Genomic DNA, 20,651 nt, shown 5'->3' on the forward strand with positions numbered 1-20,651 from the left:
TGTTACTGTTACAGCCGCGATGTCTACGTGACTTCTTGGCGTTTTGGGGAGAGTGGGGAAGGGGCGGGGCCACCGCAGACCACCAATTTCACAAGCGCTTCAAATTCCAGCAGATTGGAACGTTTTGCACGTGCGCTGAAAGCTGATTGGTTCAGACGTGGGACTAGAAAAGAACCGCAAACAAGCAAAAAACAAGAAGTTCTTGAATGAATCATTTAAGAACTTGCTACTAAATCAACTAATAAAGTTCCACCAAAAATAGCCTCCCACACAAGTTTCCATGTAGCCTATGTTATAGTTTATATATAAAATCAGTCGTTTTGTAAGCATTATGACTGTATCAAACAGTGGGACAAAAAAACAAAACAAAACAAAAAAAAACGTAAAAGTGCATTCAAAGTTTTTTTCTCTCCTACTGCTTGATGCAGAATGAGTATTCTTACAAGAAGGCCTGATTGAATGAATCTGACTTATGAGACTGTAGTTTAGTGGGTTTTTATTAATCGTAATTTAAAAAATAACATTTTTAGCTGTGTATTTGATTTTGATGTCTATTTCAGCTTGTTTATACCGTCACCCCCAGCACTAAACCAACTGCACTAGACCTAGTACATTATGTTTCAACTTTTGTCTTTAACCATTTCACAATTGGGGGTTAAAGGGTGTCATTTTCTTCACTCCAAAATCATGAGCCATCCACATTTCACCCCCTGCGGAAGTGGGGATCGTAAACTGTTCGCTTTCCAAAAGCCCGAAGCTTTTTTGGCGGAGATGAAACGCTGAGACCGTGTCTTTAAATCTGATTGGCTAAGAAGTGAGAGGGGGCGGCGCCACCCATCACTGCGTATAAATATTCCTTGAACGCATCTTGAAGTTTGTGAGCATTTTGTCTGTTCACTATTGTTCATACAGGAAGCTCTTACCACAGGGGTTTAATTCTTCTACCATGGATTATTCACAGTCCGAATCCGGTGCTTCAAAACGCCTTTCATTGGGGAGAGTGGTCCAGAAACTGCTCAATCACGCCGATGACACAAAAGCAACGGGGGAGAGAGATTCAGGTAAACTCAGCTTTAATGTTCTTTAATTCACTCCGTCTCCAAGGTGATATAGTACTGATGGGAAGTTCGGATCATTTTACTGATTCGGATCTTTGAATCTCGTTCAGAAAAATGAACGAATCTTTTTTTCGAGTCATTTCGTTCATTTCAGCAGAATATAATAAAAATGATCTGTCTGTCTGTGTCTGTGTCTGTGTGTCCGTACGTATCACTCTCTGAGACAACTCATTATTCCCGAGTCATAGTAAAGATACATTAAAAATTAATGAATCATTCATGAACGACCCATCAGTATGATCTAGTACACTGTTAAATGTCTTTTTAAACGTACGGTCCACTTATTATTGGAATTTTGAGTTTTGTAATTTTGTTTTGAAAACTCTTTCAGGGTGTTTATCGGTGCTTTTGATGGAAGACGACCCATTTGAAGAGGCTCTGTGTGCAGAGACGGTGGCCAACGTGTCTGATGTTCTGAGCGAGAGCAGTGCTGAGCTGCTCGGCTCCTTCAGACTGGTTGTTCCTCATGTTTTACTGGAGAGGATCGGTCAGGAGCTGCTGCTTCTGGCGGCCACCGAACCCTGCGGTCTCAGAGGAGCCATAATTGACGTGTGTGTGGACAACAGCAAGAGCCATCAGAGTGTGGGACAGATATCTGTGGACCCTGATATTGTTCCAACTTTCCATCTCACGTTTTTACTGCGGCTGGATCTTGGGGGACTGTGGCCAAAGTTTAAGAGTAGGCTCCGCAATTCCGTTAAACTGAGCACAGGCTTTACAGTTCTGAAAAGGAAGCTGTACAGCACGGAGGAAGTCTATGTAGAAGAATTATGACCTGAAGATGGCACTTCTTTTTAAAAAATTTCTATTACTAAGATTTATAGGCAAACCTTACTTGAAAACTTTCTTATTTAAAGTGCACCTATTATGGTTTTTTTCAAATATTACATTTGCATGTAGTGTGTTATAGAGCTGTTTGTGAATGTAAAAGTCTGCAAAGTTTCAAAAATCACAGCACGACAAACGGAGTTATTGACTCCCAAAAGAAGGAACCGATTCTGAACAGCTGAAATGAGTCGTTAGTAATTCCAAACTTGCTTCCTGTACTAGCCTACATAATTTGGGAACAAAAGACCCACCTCTGGAAGGTTAGGCTGTAATTTAAATTGAGCACATTAAAGTGTTTGTTTTTACCTTGGATGCATGTAAATCTATTGTACGAGACCTTTAAAACAAAATTAGTCACGTTTCAAAACCATAATAAGTGCACTTTAAGAAACTGACTATGCAAATATTGATGTATGGGTTTTACTATACACTTTATAAAGCCGATATAGGGTAAGGTGTGTTAGCATACATTTATAATCTAGCCCCATAAAATACCAATCACTTAAGTAACGGAAGCTAAAAGTATTCAACTACCTCAGGAAAGAAACTATTGTAGACATTTTATAATTGTGCTTGTGTAATTTTAAACGCTTTAATGTCTGCACAAGTTAAATTTGCACTACCTCATTATGTGATGAAGTTTACAGATTTATTTGTTTATTTGATTCTATTATAATCAGTAGCTTTGTACCCAAATGAACACTTTCAAAAGTACTGAATCTTGTCTTACTGCCAAAAGATATGCATTGTACGGTTTATTTATTTATACAGCCATATCTTTGGGCTTTTTTGTACAAATAAAACTGCATAATGATGCCAAACTAAAGTTATTCTGCTTATCCAGTGCTTGTTCGATAGACCACTGTTTCTTTTCAATTATGTTGTGTCTGCCAGATATCACACACTGCCTATTTCAAATTCGGTATGGAGATAGTAATATCTTGCCCCCCCCCCCCCAGTAGGTACGGAAATAGTAATATACCCCCCACCCCCACTCTATAAACTTCTTGGAATTCTTTTTTCCCCTCAGAAAACATGGGGGTACAAATTTTGCACTCAATTATACATTAGTTCCATTTCTCAGACCCTTGATGAATCTACAATAATTACATTACACACACAGGAATAGTTGATTAAATTTTAATAAATACATGGGAAAATCTCTTCATTAATCTCAACTGCTTCTTAAAAAAAAATCCAACAGGCAATCTACAGTGAATAATTAAATAACAAATGGCAACAATTTACATAACCAAATTTCTTGACGTTCTTGCTGTTGAAACGTAAAAATCTGAATTGGTTCAGATAACCAAAATAAAGGATTTTATGAACTGTTTAAAAAAAAACTGGGGTGCATGGACACACTGAAAGAAAAGCATTAAGCTTGGATCATAACGTACTATTCAGAATATACCCATTTGTTCACGTTTCACATTCATAAAGCATCACCAGTTACTTTCATATAAACACAATTAAGTGTTAGTGCTGTTTTTCAGACCATAGCACTAGATACTCAATGATGTCCCACTTCAACATCATTATGGGAGAAGAAAGACAAAGTTGCCTGTGGCTGCAAGGAGATAGATTGTTTTTGTTCTTTTCTTGAACTGGTGCAGATTCCCACTCTACGTTTAGTGAAAGTTTGGTGAGTTTGTAGTTGGTCACCTTCAAATATGGACCTTCCTAAAAAAGAAAAAGAAAAAAAGAAGTCATATAAAACATACAAATGTCAACACACACACACACACAATTACAAGTATCAACTACATTGCTGAAAATTTCAATGTGTTATTTGACTTTTTCCCTTTTCAAAAATCAATGCAAAATACAGTACAATATACAAGATATCAGAAGTTCCATAGAATAGATGGGAAAAAAAGGTAATAAAAAAATAATTCCTCAAGATCTCATTTAATATCAATTTCAAGCACCACACATTCAGGATTCACAGATTTAACTAAACTGGGCCTCATACTGAAATCATTGTTGCCATCATATCCAAGTAACAACTAAATGGAATTTTATAATATTTTGTTTCAATTTAAGATGTACCATTTTAAAAATCAAAACTGTTAAAGGGAAAAAAATGATTTGGGTGGTGCTATATGCTCACTGAGCACTTTATTAAGAACACTATATTAATACTTGGTAGAGCCTCCCTTTGCTCTCAAAACAGACTCAATTCTTCATGGCATGGTTTCCACAAGATGTTGGAAACATTCCTTTGAGATTTTGGTCCATGTTGACCACGCAATTCCTGGAGATTTTTTAGGTACGATTTAATGCTGAAAATCTCCTGTTCCAACACATCCAAAAAGTGTTCTATTGGCTTCAGATCCAGTGACTGGGAAGAACACTGAAGAATATTGAGCTCAGTCATTTTCATGAATCTAGTTTGAGACTGTTTTTGCATTGTGACATGGTGCATTATCATGCTGGAAGTAGTCATTAGAAGATGGTAAATTGAAGCCATGAAGAGATGCACATTTTCAGCAACAATACTCAAAACAGGCTGTGGCATTCAAGCGACGATTGATTAGTATTATGGGGCCCAAAGTGTACCAGGAAAACATTCCCCACACCATTACACCACCTCCACCATCCTGGCCTGTTGACACAAGGCAGGTCTGGTCCATAGATTCATGCTGCTGGCACCAAATTCTGACCCCAATATCTGTGTGCCTCAGCAGAAACTGAGATTCATCAGACCAGGCTACGTTTTTCCAGTCTTCAACTGTCCAGCTTTGGTGAGCCTGTGCCCACTGCAACTTCAGCCTTAGCAGGAACCCGATGTGGTCTGCTGTTGTAACCCATTCGTCTCAAGGATCGACGTGTTGTGCATTCTTTGATGCTTTTCTGCTCATCACAATTGTATCCGAGTTACTTTAGCCTTTTTATCAACTCTAACCAGTCTGGCCATTCTCCGTTGACGTCTCTCATCAGCAAAGTGTTTCCCTCCACAGAACTGCCTGAAGCTGCTGACCTGTATCTGCCTGATTTTATGCATTGCACTGCTGCCACATCATTGGCTGAATAGATAATTGCATGAATGTGTAGGTGTACAGTTGTTCTTAATACAGTGCTCAGTGAGTGTACAGCCACACGTGAAGCAATATGCAAACAATTACTAATTTTTTTTATTTTTATTTTTTTTTTATTAATGAATGGTGCATTTTTCTGTTTATAGTTATACACTATAAGGCCAAAAGCATGTGGACACCTGACCATTACAACCAGATGTGCTTGCTGAACATCCTTTTCCAAAATCATGGGCATTAATAGATTTTGGAGTGTGGCTGTGGGGATTTGTGCTCATTCAGCCACAAGAGCATTAGTGAAGTCAGGCACTGATGTTGGGCAAGCAGGCCTGGAGCTCAGTCGGTGTTCTAGTTCATCACAAAAGTGTTCAGTGGGGTTGAGGCCAGGGCTCTGTGCAGGCCACTTAAGTTCTTCCACTCCAACCTTGGAAAACCATGTCTTCATGGACCACACAGGGAAACAGTCATGCTGGAACAGGTTTGGTATGGCCTGTTATTTCCACTAAAGAAAAATCATAATGCTATAGCATATAACAACATTCAAAACAATTGTGTACATCAAACTTTGTGGCAACAATTTGGGGGAAGGACCACATACGGGTGTGATAATCAGGTGTCCATATATTGTTGGCCATGTAGTGTATTTACTGTTGTGGATCGTGTGTGAGACAAGTTAGTTCCCATCATCATTTATGTTCTAGCAGCCCAGTATATCTCTCTCTCGCTCTAGCAAAAATGCAGTCTGTAATTATACAGAGAAACTGGAAAGCGCAAACTTCTCTGTCCTGAAGACTTTCCCATGGCTGTACACATACTGATTGTTACACACCACTGACTCCAATGACTCCTTCAATAAATGTTAAATAATCATCTCATTACAAAAACCTTAATTATATTTTCTTATTTATTAAATAACACAGATCTTATCTGTTTATTATTAGTTTATTTGGGGTATACACCATACAACTCTGTGTCAATAAGTTGTTTCTATGGAAACAACAGTGCATAAGAATCACTGACTTAATATAAACCATACATATAAATCGTTTAATTACATCTGTCATTATTGTCAGAGACATGCTGTAATAGAAAATTAATCAATACGTTATCGCTAATCCGACCATAGAATTCAACAGCCCTGTGGTGTAAATGCTTATATTATAGAGGTACACCGATAAGCCATAACTTTAAAACCACCTGTCTAATATTGTGTAGCTCCCCCTTTTGCCACCGAGACAGCTCTGACCCTTCAAGGTATGCTGTGGTATCTGGAACCAAGCCGTTAACAGCAGATCCTGTAAGTCCTGTAAGTTGTGAGTTGGGGCCTCTATGGATCAGACTTGTTTGTCCAGCACATCTCACAGATGCTCGATCGGATTGATATCTGGGGAATTTGGAGGCCAAGTCAACACCTTGAACTCTTTGTCATGTTCCTCAACCCGTTCCTGAACGAGTCTTGCATTGTGGCACGGCACATTATCCTGCAGAGGAAACCGACATTAGGGAATACCGTTGCCATGAAGGGGTGTACCTGTTTGCAACAATATTTAGGTAGGTGGTACGTGTCAAAAGTAACATCCACACGAATACCAGGACACAAGGTTTCCCAGCAGAACAATCTCTTCCCCAGGTAAGCGACACGCACACGCCCGGCCATCCACATGATGCAAAAGAAAACATGATTCATCAGACCAGGCCATGGTCCTGTTCTTATCCTCACATGCCCATTGTAAGTGCTTTTGGTGGTAGACAGGGTTCAGCATGGACACTCTGACCGGTCTGCAGCTACTAAGCCCCATATGCAGCAAGCTGTGATGCACTGTTTGTTCTGACCCCTTTCTATCATAGACAGTATTAATTTTTTCAGCAATTTGTGATACAGTAGTTCTTCTGTAAAATCAGACCAGACAGGCTAGTCTTCGCTCCCCACATGCATCACTGAGCCTCATGCGCCCACAACCTTGTCGCCGGTTCACTGGTTGTCCTTCCTTGGAGCACTTTTGGTAGGTACTAACCACTGCATACCGAGAACACCCCACAAGACCTGCTTTTTTTGGAGATGTTCTCCTCTGACCCAGACATCTAGCCATCACAATTTGGCCCTTTTCAAAATCGCTCAGATCCTTACACTTGCTTATTTTTCCGACTTCCAGCATATCAATTTCGAGAACTGACTGTTCACTTGCTGCCTAATATCTCTCTCCCTTTGACATGTACCACTGTAATGAGATAATCAATGTTATTATAATCAGTGGTTTTAATGTTATGGCTGATTGTTTTTTATTGTACAATTAAATTTGTCATAATAGCAAGCTTGAACAGATTTATGTATGCATATTCAAAGAGAAAAATAGTTTTATCTATGGGTACTGAAACTTAACCAGGACTGTATACATTACAGGAATTTTTTTTTTTTTTTTTTTTAGGTATATAAATAAGAGAATGGTTTTATAAAAACTTACTTGTTTTTCAGGGTCCATGTAAAAGGACTTGAATGTCTGACAGCTTTGAACAACTGGGGGTACCCATCTTCTGGGCCCTTTGGTATAAGTCTGAATCTCCAAAATACCGTGCCCGATACAACAGTCCTTCCTCTGCAATACAAAATAAGTTCAGATGTTCAGTACTGAAGATAATGTGTGTTGACTATGATCGCTATGCTACACTTCTGAGCACTGCAACACAATTTTGTGATGAATGCTCAACCACTGTCCACCTCCCCATACAAATGTGGTTGACTGTGTTTTTGTATGATCATATAACACTAAAAATAGGCTCTAAACGCTATGATACAGTGCAACTAATGGCTTCACTCACTCTGTTGCTTTTCCTTCCAGCAGTTATTTCGAAGGTTTGAAATGTAGTCATCCTCCACACTTTGCTCAATATTCTTAAGATGCTTTCCAGTATATTCTTCTGAAAAGTGGTCACCCACATAGTAAGGCACATTCAGATTAGCTGTTTGCCTCCTGTTCGTGTGCCCTGAAGATCTGAAACATATCAAACGTTACTTTTTTTTCTTAAAAGAGATACAGTGAGGTCCAAATGTCAGAAACCACATTGAAAATCTGAGATTTTTTTCCATTTAAAAGTGGAAAATAAACAGAAGGTTTTAGAATTTTGAAATATTTAATACAAAGAACATAAATGTAATTCTGCACTATTTCCAGGTCCCTATGTAAAATGTAAGCAAATGTGTGATACTGACCATGTTAACTGCTTTTTACAAAAGGTTAGATTTTCTTCATGCCTAATCTCGTCTATTGAAGCATGTGTTCAGACGACACTGATGGATTTGATCTAAAATGGATCATAAGGTTTTGCACAAACTTGTGAAGTCCATGCCAGCTCGAGTGCACACTGTCATTATAGTGAAAAGGGGACATACCAAATACTAAAAACTCTGAAATTCATGTAAATATTTAAAAAGATTCTACATCACTCAAGTGGTTGTCAATAATGTAATTTGTAATAAAAAAAATTATTGGATTAAATTAGCAAAGAATGAAAAATAGAAGATTTTTCAGTAGTGGTCTTAGACTTTTGGACTCCACTGGATATTATAAAAGCTGATCATTTCCCAACAAGGCAAACTGTCTTTCTCGTGTAGTGTGCAAACTTTTTACAAAGTAACAGTTTTTTACTTTTTTCTAAGTAACAGTTAGAAAGTGTATTGCTTGGCATATAAAAACAAACTGAGTCAGACAAGTCAATAAAAAGTGAATGCTGTTGAAATGCAAGACTCACGGCCTGTGACTTAGACTGTAGGGGGGGCTGGACACCATCAACTGGCTAAGGGCTGAAACTACAATGAGGACGAGGATGGGCATCAGCTGAACAAACAGAGCAAGACTTCCCTAATTTGTTGGGAAATATTAAAGCAGAATGTGTTAAACATTGCTGAACAATAAGAATAAAGCAATCAGCTTGTGGCTAGACATCATGGCATAGTTAAACAGCATTATACAATTCTGTGATCAAAAAACACTATTGTAGCCTTGAAATAAATTGTGAAAAAATGCTCTAAATTCGCAACATATTCTCTCGGAGGCGAGAAAACTTTACCAGTGCACGGTTACTTACATCTCTCCTTTGTTCTCTTCGCTCAGGCCTCTGGTTATGTCCAAATCTCATCCTGCCATTACTATAAACATGGACATTACCTGGAAGAAGTGAAAAGGTTCATGATGCAAACACCTGAAATCATTTTTCGATATACGAGTGCTTTACATTTGCAGACCTGCCAGCCCGGAAGAAGAAACAAAAATAAAATTCAACAAACAATTTTTTTTTCTCAAAATGGTATGTTTTATATATTAGATATAGTCCTTTTACCAATTGCTTTTCTAATGTCCCTCATACAATCTGTGAAATGTTACTCTAATACGTATCTAGCATTAGTTAATTTTAACATAAATCGATGGCTTTTATTTCACATCGATGAACATAAAACAATCTCCATTTACCGTTACAGAAAGTGAAGGTGCCATGTGAGCACATTTTCCAAACAAGTAAATCAAGTCATGAGCTCCAGCCAAAAGATCAGTAACGTGTGATGGGGGATGGGCAGTGCTTCTAGAGATCAGAATGACTAAGAATCTGTCACTAAATCCAGATACAAGTTGACTGGTTCATCTGCTGTTTTTACTGGCGTGGGGAGAGTGGGTGAAGTAGACCACTGTTTTGGCAAGTTTCTGAGTGATAACTCATACTCGTGTACTCTGGTGTTAAAATGGGGAGCTCCTAGGCAAAATGCATGAAGGTTGACAGGTCTGCATGTGCAAAGGAAACACAAAGTCTACAAACAATAACCATGGATCTGTACAGCTGTTTTGCTTCCATTTTCATACTCTTGAACATTATCTATCCATCCATCCATTTTCTGTTCAGCTTATCCTACACAGGGTTGCAGGGGCCCTGGAGCCTATCCCAGGAAACTCGGGGCACAAGGCGGGGGACATGCTGGACGGGGCGCCAAGCTCATATGCATGATCGCATACACAAAGTCATTCATACACTACTCACAATTTAGAGATGCCAATCACCCTACAATGCATGTCTTTGGACTTGGGGAGGAAGCCCCCGAAGTACGGGAAGTACATGCAAACTCTGTGTACACAGGGCGGAAGCAGGAATTGATCCCTCAGCCCCAGAGGTGCGAGGCAATATTTAAAGTGGACAAGTGTCACAGAAATCTAAACGTGAAAATCTAGTATGATAAAGCAATGTGGTGCCACTAGGGCTGGGCGATAATTAATAATTACTATCCCGATATTTACTTATTATTACCTCTTGCCCCCTCTACCATCTGCCAGTGCTAAAAAATATGAAAAAGACAGCCCACAGTGGTCACAATACACACTCGCAGTGAAGTATTATATCATCCTAACTGTACAACCCAAATATAATCTCTCTAAACACAGAAGCTGTATAAACGTGGAATTTCCTTAGACAGTATGTCAAACTTGGGTAAAGTTATCATGAGGCAGTTAAAAAAAAAAAAAAAAAATTGCTCTGCTGTAGCCTGATGGGTCACTGGCCTCAATCCATGCTTTTAAACATCTTTGGTTAATAACAGTAATGGGAAATATACAGGGTGTCCCAAAAGTCTCCATACATAGGGGAAATGAACACTTTTTAGCACAATGTCTTCAAAACTTTTTCATACTTAGTTTATATTATATATATTTTTTCAGACAGCCTTTAAGAATGCCTTTGACAAAAGAACATATTGAAATCATTCTTAAGGCTTGCGATGGACTTTAACAGGAAACAGGGCAAGCATATCAGACATGACACTGTTGCCAAACTTATTAACAAATTCAAAAAGTCGCCCATGAACATCCACTGACGAAGACAATCAACAGGGTGCTGGCAAACATAGTCCCTTATGAATGGCGACTTCTGAGACACCCTGTACAACAGGTTAATATTAAGCTAAGTTAAGCTGATTCTATGTGAAGTGCCGCAAGGTGGTCAGAATATAGCAGCTTTTATTATCCATTATGATTACAGTAGGAGCGTCATGTTATGGTTATAATGTACTATGTGGCGTGAGCTGCTACCCCCCCACACAATATGTGTGTTAGCATATAGAGAATATCCCATTACCAAACTGTTCACTTACTAGATGGGAATCCACCGCCAAAGAACATATTGAAGAGATCCTCAGGTGAAATATCTGCCTCAAAGCCATGATGAGAATGGCCATGACGTGACGGGTGAACTTTCTCCTCACCATAAAGGTCGTATTGCTTCCGCTTTTCTGTGTTACTGAGAACGGCATACGCATTTCCAATAGCTATAAACAAAAAACGGAATAAAAGTTATAAGAACTTGCTCAAGACCAGTAAAGACCAGTGAGTACACACGTGGTGATTATATTTTATACGAATAAGAAGCTGAGAGTTATATAGAGGGTATGCATGACTTCACGGTAGCCAGAACTCGCAGCGGTCACACCCACTGAGTGGCAAATAGACGGATCGGCATCATTAGTGTACAGCGTGAATTCCGTGAGAACACAGAAAAAAAACACATAAAATGGGAAAAAGCTGTTATGAGATCGACTGTGCTAAGAGATTCAACAAGATTCAGAGGTATCTTTTTACAGAGTGCCAAAAAACCATTCACTCCTTTTTACTAAGTCGATCAGTGTAAGTGCGAGTTCTTTTGCCATGTGGTATTCATGTACAATGATGAATAATTTGCTACATATTTCTTTTTAAACGCTGCCTATTTCCATTGATGAATAATGGAGACTCATTCATTCTCTGACTGTGTTTTACTTCACAGTTCACAAATATATAACGTTAATAAGTGGAAGCAGCGTTAGCTACCAACAAACTAGGACTATCTAGCTTACGGTTTACCAGATAAAATGATATAATCAAATAAAAATATTTGTACATACCTGTCCACATACAACCAGAATATTTATTGGTGTTCTTGTCACTTTAATTTCTCCAACAAATCCCGCCTTGAAGTAGGACCAAGCATCAAGGCTTTTGTATGCATTCAGGCTTCAGGTACATATAAATGTCGGGAAAACCGATTTCCGATGTCCATGGACCACAGGTTCTTAGGCAAGTTGTAAGGGTCACTGTCGAGTCCAACTGCCTTTAATTTAAGCTGATAATTGTTATTTATACTAGCGTTTTCGCAGCTTCCCCTATTAAAACCAGCCATTTTGCTGGATGTTTTGCCACTCAGTCCACCCAAGAGGGCGTGTTCCGGCGGCAAAGTGAGGTCAATGCATACCCTCTATAGCACATGACATACCTTTAAATGCCTCTGTAGCACCTGGAGCATGGTTTTTATCCGGATGGAATTTCAAAGCCAGTTTTCTATAAGCTTTTTTCAGATCATCCTCCGACACATCTTTACTGACTCCCAAAATCTCGTAATAGTCTCTGCACTTCTTTATCCTACGTCAGAGGAAAGGGACAATACAAAACCAACACAAAACATTACCAGCTACCAGTAAAATGTCACAATTAATCACATGATGTTTAAAACGGCTTTTATAGCCATAGTAGTGTATATGTGTAGCATTCCTGTCAAAAGTAAACACACTGTTTGACTGCATCCAGTTGTTCTGCTGTATATGATTTGGCTCCGTCTGTGGCTCGGTCTTCTGATGTCTCCTCTCCAGCACTGGTGGCTCGGTGTCGAACTCCACTGCCCTCATTTTCTCCACAGTTATTATTACTGCCATGTGCATTTCCATTCAGAGCTATAGATTCTAATAAACCTAAAACAGCAAGTTGAGGAAAAAAGATGCGTGTCAATCGCTCATATTGACAAGTCAACCTGATTTATTTATTTATCGTTCTTTTAATGCCATGTCAGCATCAATGGCTATTTTCATGGCTATTTTCATTCTCACAGTATTACAATGATAAAATCTTACAACATTCAAAAACTGTCAACAACAGCTGCAATATAAGGTCCTTCATTTTAATATTTGATAAGAATTCTAGGATTTTCCCTGGTTAGACTTTCTGGAAGACTTCTAGATATCTTTTCTGAGTAAAATCACTGTCTAGTATTGTTAAGATTAGGACAGCCCAGTAATACAGGGTGTCCCAAAAGTCTCCATACATAGGGGAAATTAACACAATTAAGCCCAAAAGTGTTCAGCTGTTCTTATACATGCATAGTTTCTTTCAAAACAGTTCAGCCATTCTGCATTTGCAAAGCACATTCTCGCCTTGCTTGCCTGCACACATTGTGCAGGCGTGAATTAAGTCATTATGACGAGATAGCGCGGTCATTATGACGAGATAGCGCCGTCATTATCACGTGATAGTGCAGTCATTATCAGGAGATAGCGCCGTCATTATCAGGAGATAGCGCCGTCATTATCAGGAGATAGCGCCGTCATTATCAGGAGATAGCGCCGTCATTATCAGGAGATAGCGCCGTCATTATCAGGAGATAGCGCCATCATTATCACGAGAGAGCGCCGTCATTATCACGAGAGAGCGCCGTCATTATTACAAGAAAGTTTATAATTATTATAACTTACAGAATCAGAGTTTTTTTTTTTTTTTTTTTACTTAAAGGCGGAAACGGGCTTCCATAGTTAGGGATGGGTACCGAAATTATTAAACTGGCCCCGGGTCCTAAATTATGAAAGACCGCAGTATCGATAAGCTCTGATGCTATCGGTTCTGCTTTCAGTACTGGAGAAATTAAGAAAATATATTTCCTATACATTATTGCTAAATAAACATCATCTTGTACATTTTATCTCACCAACCATTTCTAATTTGCGATAATATTAAGACATTCGTCTGCATTTTCATTATTCACAATCCAGAAGTGAGATCTCTCAGGCTGTCACATGCAACGCCGAGTGCGATAAGCTCCCACTTAATACATAGCGTGACGATGGCAGAGAGAACCAAATGTTCAAAAGTGTGGTTACACTTCATTAGAGTTAATGCAGACAATCAGGGGTGCCGCTAGGGTTTCTGGGCCCCCTGGCTAATTTGTACTCCGGGCCCCAACCGTCCACCCCCCAATTATTATCTTATTGCCATGTAAAAACTATCAATAAGCATAACAATTATTGAACATTCAATAAGAGACTATAAAGAATTAAGTTTGAGCAGTTTAGTAAATTTACTGAAATTATGCATCTATAACTATATACAAATAACTAATTTTATATATATATATATATATATATATATATATATATATATATATATATATATATATATATATATATATATATATATATAATTATAGTACAAGTAATTAACACCATTGTACTCTCTCTCATACACAGACACTACAGAAACTCTGTCTGGATGTCTTTATAAGCTGTTGACTTGTAATTTCTTATTCCTCAATTACCAAGAACAATGAACTTTACCATTATTATTATTATTGTTATTATTCACCGAGTGAATAAGAAGTTTCACACACCAGCAGCTCCAGAAATAAATGTGGAAATGAGCTAAAACCGTGACAGGATCTTTGAATCAGTGAGTTGAACTTGAGAATCAAATCGGTTCTTTTCGTGAATGAATCATTCAGATTAGTTTTATCAACGGGATTCTCCAATTCATTGAAATGAACCGACTCAAACAAACGATTCACTCAAAGTGCGGCGTTTCTGAATAAGCTGCGAACGTCTTAAGGGGACAGACACATGCACTTGGCACAGTCTGAGGGCAATCATTACAGCGTGCTTCCCAATAGATTATTGGGCAAAGGGGCCATTTAAATAACAAAATCATACAGGAAATTATGGGGTTCTGCTGGGCCCTCCGTCTGTCCAGGGCCCTTAGACTTGTCCTTATCTTCTCCCGCCTCCGAATATTACGGATTCGCTCGATTTTGTGTTGATTTCTGCGAACATCCTGGAGGGACTGATGATGGGTTTGAGATCTGATGGTGGGATTGGACAATCTGTAATTCTCAGTTTGAAGGCTTCGTTAGCAGCGGTGTCTGCTTGTTCGTTGTCAGACAGCCCAAAACTACCCGGTATCTGTTCAAGACAACCTGCAAGCAGATCATATCTAACCACACCAAGTAGCCATGTTATTAGGTACAACTAAACAGTAGTATTATGCACTGCAGAATAGTATACATGCAGCTAGGCATTCGTCTTTTGTTGTGCATAATGTTGTATCACACAGAATGGACCAACACGGCAAATTTCAGCAAATTAAATGGCTGCAGAGTCCTTTCAACCTCATCTCTGAGATGCTCGACAGGACTGACAGGAGGCCACCGGAAATACCAAGAAAATATTCCTCATCCCGTAACACTGCTATGTCCAGCTTGTACTGTTTACATCAAACAGGATGGACTCATGTTGTTTACACCAAATTCAGATGCTTCCATAAGCATGACACAAAAAGAAGAATGAGCAGTTTTGCTCTAAGCTGTCAAGCGCTCTGAAATAAACACTGAAGCTATTAACGTTGGTTTGTTCAATAATTTATACTAGACAGTGCAGTCACGTGACTAATTTGTGTAATAAAATGGGGGGTGCAAATAATTCACTCACTGTCGAAGCTTGAGTAAACTACACACCACTAGCACAACAGCTTAGCTAGAAATATTTATGGCTGTTGTTGCCATGCCGGATAATAATGGAGATCATGTCATAACAGTGCAGAAAGAAGAACACATGTCTTCGAAAATGTAAAGGCCAAGAGATATACGGTTATACACAAAACAGGTTAGACTAGACACTAGGATGCTGGTTAACGTTAGCCAACGGGCTAGCTCATAAACGTTAGCGACATATTTAGCTCTCATGTCACGTAAAAGAAACAAATTCACTCACGTCGTGCCTTCTGTGTGGGAAACAGTTTCTGCGCCTTCTCCAGGAATCTTCGAGCTTTGTCGGGTTGATTATTTTGAAGCGCCGCGATAGATATTTCTATGCAGCGTTCCGCTTCGTCCTTGTTTGATTCCATTGCGACAGCGGAACTGAAATGGCTTTTAGGCGCCGCATAATGACGTGCAGAAGACTAGACGCAGGAATTATGCGTCACGGCTTTGCCTAACAAGCAACGCGAATACAGTTGAAAAAACCCCAGAATAGACGAAACAACTACAGTAATGGAAAGATTTCCTAGACGTCTTGACTTGTAAGACTTTAGAAAAATGATCAGGAAAATGCACCTGAATAAGATATTGCCAGCATTGTTAAAATGGCCTGGGGATCTGCTAAAAGTTCCTGTAAGCTATGCAATACTAAATCGTAGTTTAGTGTGTGCAAGCAGTGCTGAAAAGAAAAGAACAAAAAAGAAATCCTGGCTTTCAGATGGAGGAGATCTGTCACTGGAGGAAAGACTAGCTGATACGGTGACCCCTTTGTGGCGACTGAGTTATGAGGAGCAGCTTCAGTGGAAACAGGAACAACAGCACAAGATCTTACTTCAGATGACTAATCACCTGGCACAGAACTCGTCTCTGACATCCAATAAGGCAGAGCTCCGTTTTCCTGTTCTGCCCATAGTGCCTTCACCAGTGAGGGATGGCTACCGCAATAAATCCACCTTCTCTGTCAACAAAGGAGTAGATGGAGATCCAAAAACTGTCGGATTCTACATTGGCACTGGGAAAAGTAGAAACATTGTCTGTATTCACGGTGACCATCTTCTTAACATGCCATCAAAGCATAGTCTGGTGGGAAGGTGTTATGAGGATTTTATACGTGCTTCACCACTAAAACCATGCATTTTGTTTCATGATGGAGGACACTGGAGAGAAATTACAGTGAGAACAAACTCTGCCGGTAACACAATGGCCATAGTATATTTCCATCCACAAAACCTAAGTCTTGAGGAGATTGCTGTCCATAAAGCATCTCTAGTACAATACTTCACAAAAGGTCCAGGAACAGTTTGCCAGCTGGACTCACTTTATTTTCAGGAAAGCACCATGACCCGGTGCAGTCATGAAGATTCTCCCTACCAGCTGCTGTATGGGGAGCCCCATATCTACGAGGAGATCCTTGGCTTCAAGTTCCGCATCTCTACTGATTCTTTCTTTCAGGTGAACAAGAGTGGAGCAGAGGCCCTGTACATGACTGTAGCAGAGCTGAATAAGGCTGGTGAAAAGGGTACTCTACTGGATTTGTGCTGTGGTACAGGAGCTATTGGCATTTCACTATCCCCAAGACTGAAGAAGGTCATTGGTATTGAGCTGATTGAGCAGGCTGTAGAGGATGCGAAATATAACGCAGCATTAAATGGTATTCAGAACTGTGAGTTTCTGTCAGGAAAAGCAGAGGTTGTTCTTCCTAAACTGATACCCACAATGCACTCTGAGCGAGCACTCACAGCTGTCGTGAATCCATCCAGGGCAGGGCTGCATTATAGAGTCATCCAAGCCCTGCGCAATCATCCTAACATACAAAGACTTATCTATATATCCTGCAAGCCAGAAGGAGAAGCGATGCGGAATTTCAGGGAGCTTTGTGGAAAGACCGATTTGAAGAGGAAGCTCATTGGAGAGGCCTTTACACCAAAGCTTGCTGTTCCTGTGGACATGTTTCCACACACACCTCACTGTGAACTGGTGCTTGTTTTGGAACGATGAATAATTAAGTGTAACAAACTTATAAAAACTGCTGTAATATAACATATCATTTCTTTCTTCTGGTGTGGTCTGTAGAACTGTAGTGTCCTAAAAATGTGCTTTGTGATTTCTGCATAAACTGTACATATTTAAAATAAAATAAAAAACATTTTGGAATAGTGTTCCTAAAATGTGGAGGAAAATACCCAGTCTGTTTAGTGCCCAATGCTCTGTAAACAGAAGAAACCACATCCAACTAATCATGACATGGAGGTCTCTCTATATGTCTCTACATGTTTTTCAATCATTTTGAATGAAAAAAGCTCCAAAGAAAGCTCCTGTTCTTAGAATAAGTGTGATTAAAAGGAACCTCACACACACACTCACACAATTTAGAGAGGACAATCAGCCTACAATGCATGTCTTTGGACTGGAGGAGAAAAATGGACCCCCAAACCTGGAGGTGTGAGGCAAATCTGCTAACCACTAAGCCACCATGCCCCCTATTATACTTTATATATATATATATATATATATATATATATATATATATATATATATATTCATTAAGTACATATTTTTTAAAAGACTTTTTTATTGTTCATATCCACTGCAGGTATTGCAGTAGTTTGTCGATATGTTGCAACATGCAGTTCATTTGTTTACCATGTGAGAGGTTATTTATTACATACTAGTTTGCATCAGAGTGTACAGATTAGGCAAGCCCATGTATGAGGCAAGAAATGCAATGTCAGAAAGATGAAATAATGTTACCTTGTGTAATCAGAAGACACTGTAATAGGTCAGTACATTTGTTGGAAAGGACAGAGTAACTTTGATCAGGACGGTTTCTTTGTTAATGACATTGCATTATGAAACAGAATAAAGAAGGGGTTATTCATGTGTCTGGGTCAGGATTATAATATTCTTATATGTTTAACAACCTTGACTACTGACATAAATTATTAATACATGTTAGGTATAACCATACCTTTATCATGTACACAATGTCAGTAATTTATCAGTACATTAGACCTGCAAAATTCTGACAAATGTAAACTTTTTAATGCTGGTGCAATATTTTATTAAACAATTTCAGCCAAAATTCAACAAAGAACAATCACTGGTCGTAATATACAAACTTTCTCTGGTTAAGAAGAAACCCAATGAGCTATTGGGGAGCTGAAAGTGTCAGCTCTTTTTGGTAAGCCAAGCGATCAACCTCACTAAAAAGAAGCAGAATTACCATCATTACTACATCTACATTTCTATAAAGCTGCTTTATGACAATATCTATAGTATAAAATCCTGTACAAATAAACCCACGAAATGATAGCAGACTCAATGAGCCTCTGGGTCGAAAAAATAAACCGGCTTATTTAGAGTGTGACAGAGCATTGAGCATTCATTCATTTATCTCCAGTAACCACTTTATTCTGATCAGGTTTGCAGTGGATCCGTAGCTAATAATGGAAGTCCTGGGTGCAAGAAGGGAGAATTCACCCTGAATGGGACACCAGTACATCATATGGCACCATTCACACCTTGGGGGAATTTTGCATTATCAATCCACCTACCTATATGTTTTTTGACAGTTGGAAACCAAATGTGAACATGGGGAGAACATAGAGTGAAGGGAAAAATAAGTACACCTCATGGAAAAAAAAAATTCAATACATATTTGGACAAGCAAACATTTGATCCTCTTTGAAACAATGTCTATTAATAAAGTTGATACACTCTATTAAATGACATATAAAATTGATATTTTGTAGTTATTTTCACACGGCGTGCCAGGAAAAAGTCTTTGCTGTCTGAAAAGAACATTAGAGCAAGACCACAGTTTGCCAATGTGCATAGAAGCAAAGAATAGGCCTTTTGGAATAATGTGTTCTGGACAGATGAATCAAAGATAGAGTTGTTTTGCCACAGTAACAGCAGACATGTTTGGCGCAGACCAAAGACAGCATTTCAGGAGAAGCACGGTGAAGCACAGTGGTGGAAATGTTATGGTTTGGGGTTGCTTCACTGCCTCAGGGATTGGACAGCTTGCATTCATTGATTCAACTATGAATTCTGCATCATATCAAAGAGTGCTTGAAGATAATGTGAGGCCATCAGTCTGAACGTTGAAGTTGAACTGAAAGTGGACCTTTCAACAGGATAATGATCCTAAGCACACTAGCAAATCCACCAAGGAATGGCTCAAAAAGAAGAAATGGAGTGTTATGGAATGGCTTAGTCAAAGCCTTGATTTGAATCCCATTGAAATGTTGTGGGGGGATTTGAAACGGTCAGTACATGCAAGAAAAACCCTCAAACATCGTACAACTGAAAGAATATTGTATGGAAGAATGGTCAAAAATTCTAGTAAGCCTGGTGGACAATTATGATTAATGCCTACAAGAAGTCATTTCTGCTAAAGGAGGCAATACTAGCTTCTGAGGCCTAGGATGTACTTAGTTTTTCCACAAAAGAATATCACATCTATTGTTATTTCTGTTGTATAAATGATTGAAAAAACTTTTTTTCCCTTGTGGTTTTGTTCAAGGAAATCAACTTTATTAATAGGCACTGTTTCAAAGATGATCAAATGTTTGCTTGTCCAAATATGTCAAAAACCCTTATTTTTTTCACAAGACTAGTGTCAAGGATCAAACCCAGGATACTGTAGCTGTGAGGTGGCAATGCCACCGGCTGCACCACTCATCATTCAAGATTCAACATTCAGTATTGTGTTGTCTAAACTTCAGAATTCTTTCCTACAGTTTAAAAACATAAAAACAGACATATTCCTTGCTGTCTGCTGTGGTTTATGATGATGACGATGATGATGATTCTTCTTCTACTTTTTCTTCTTCTTCTTCTTCTTCTTCCTCTTATTAGTAGTAGTAGTAGTATTTTGCAGATGTTCATGATACCTTGAATGTAAGACACTTTGCTGCAAATAATATTTTAATCTTAAACTGCCACAGAAATACTGTCTGTTTTTTTATTATTATTTTTTTAATTTTTTTTACAGCTCTGAATGTGTTCCTTTAAGGAGAAGTGAGTCTGCTCTTGAGTGATTGGGTGTTAAGATAAAATATAGAAATAGATAAGCTTTTTATTGATG

At 38.8% G+C, this 20,651-nt stretch overlaps 3 protein-coding genes across 3 annotated transcripts; 2 read left to right on the plus strand and 1 right to left on the minus strand.

The window, feature by feature from the left end:
* The first annotated feature begins 751 nt into the window (after nt 1–751).
* LOC128605019 (DNA damage-inducible transcript 4 protein-like) lies at nt 752–2,832 on the plus strand. Its single transcript, XM_053620125.1, has 2 exons — nt 752–1,061; nt 1,450–2,832. Exons 1-2 carry the CDS (start codon nt 947–949, stop codon nt 1,890–1,892), a joined length of 558 nt encoding a protein of 185 aa, XP_053476100.1. The 5' UTR covers nt 752–946; the 3' UTR covers nt 1,893–2,832.
* A 243-nt stretch (nt 2,833–3,075) lies between these two features.
* On the minus strand, nt 3,076–15,962 carry dnajb12a (DnaJ heat shock protein family (Hsp40) member B12a). Its single transcript, XM_053621307.1, has 9 exons — nt 15,795–15,962; nt 12,560–12,737; nt 12,266–12,411; nt 11,112–11,285; nt 9,068–9,147; nt 8,732–8,841; nt 7,802–7,974; nt 7,447–7,578; nt 3,076–3,629 (listed from the first exon to the last, which is right to left on the minus strand). Exons 1-8 carry the CDS (start codon nt 15,925–15,927, stop codon nt 7,454–7,456), a joined length of 1,119 nt encoding a protein of 372 aa, XP_053477282.1. The 5' UTR covers nt 15,928–15,962; the 3' UTR covers nt 3,076–3,629; nt 7,447–7,453.
* Nucleotides 15,963–15,973: 11 nt separating this feature from the next.
* Nucleotides 15,974–17,977, plus strand: trmt2b (tRNA methyltransferase 2 homolog B). The gene has a single exon (XM_053621306.1). It carries the CDS (start codon nt 16,118–16,120, stop codon nt 17,555–17,557), a length of 1,440 nt encoding a protein of 479 aa, XP_053477281.1. The 5' UTR covers nt 15,974–16,117; the 3' UTR covers nt 17,558–17,977.
* Nucleotides 17,978–20,651: the final 2,674 nt, after the last annotated feature.

Source organism: Ictalurus furcatus, chromosome 3 (genome assembly GCF_023375685.1).
Source record: "Ictalurus furcatus strain D&B chromosome 3, Billie_1.0, whole genome shotgun sequence".
In the NCBI taxonomy this organism is placed as follows: Eukaryota; Metazoa; Chordata; class Actinopteri; order Siluriformes; family Ictaluridae; genus Ictalurus; species Ictalurus furcatus.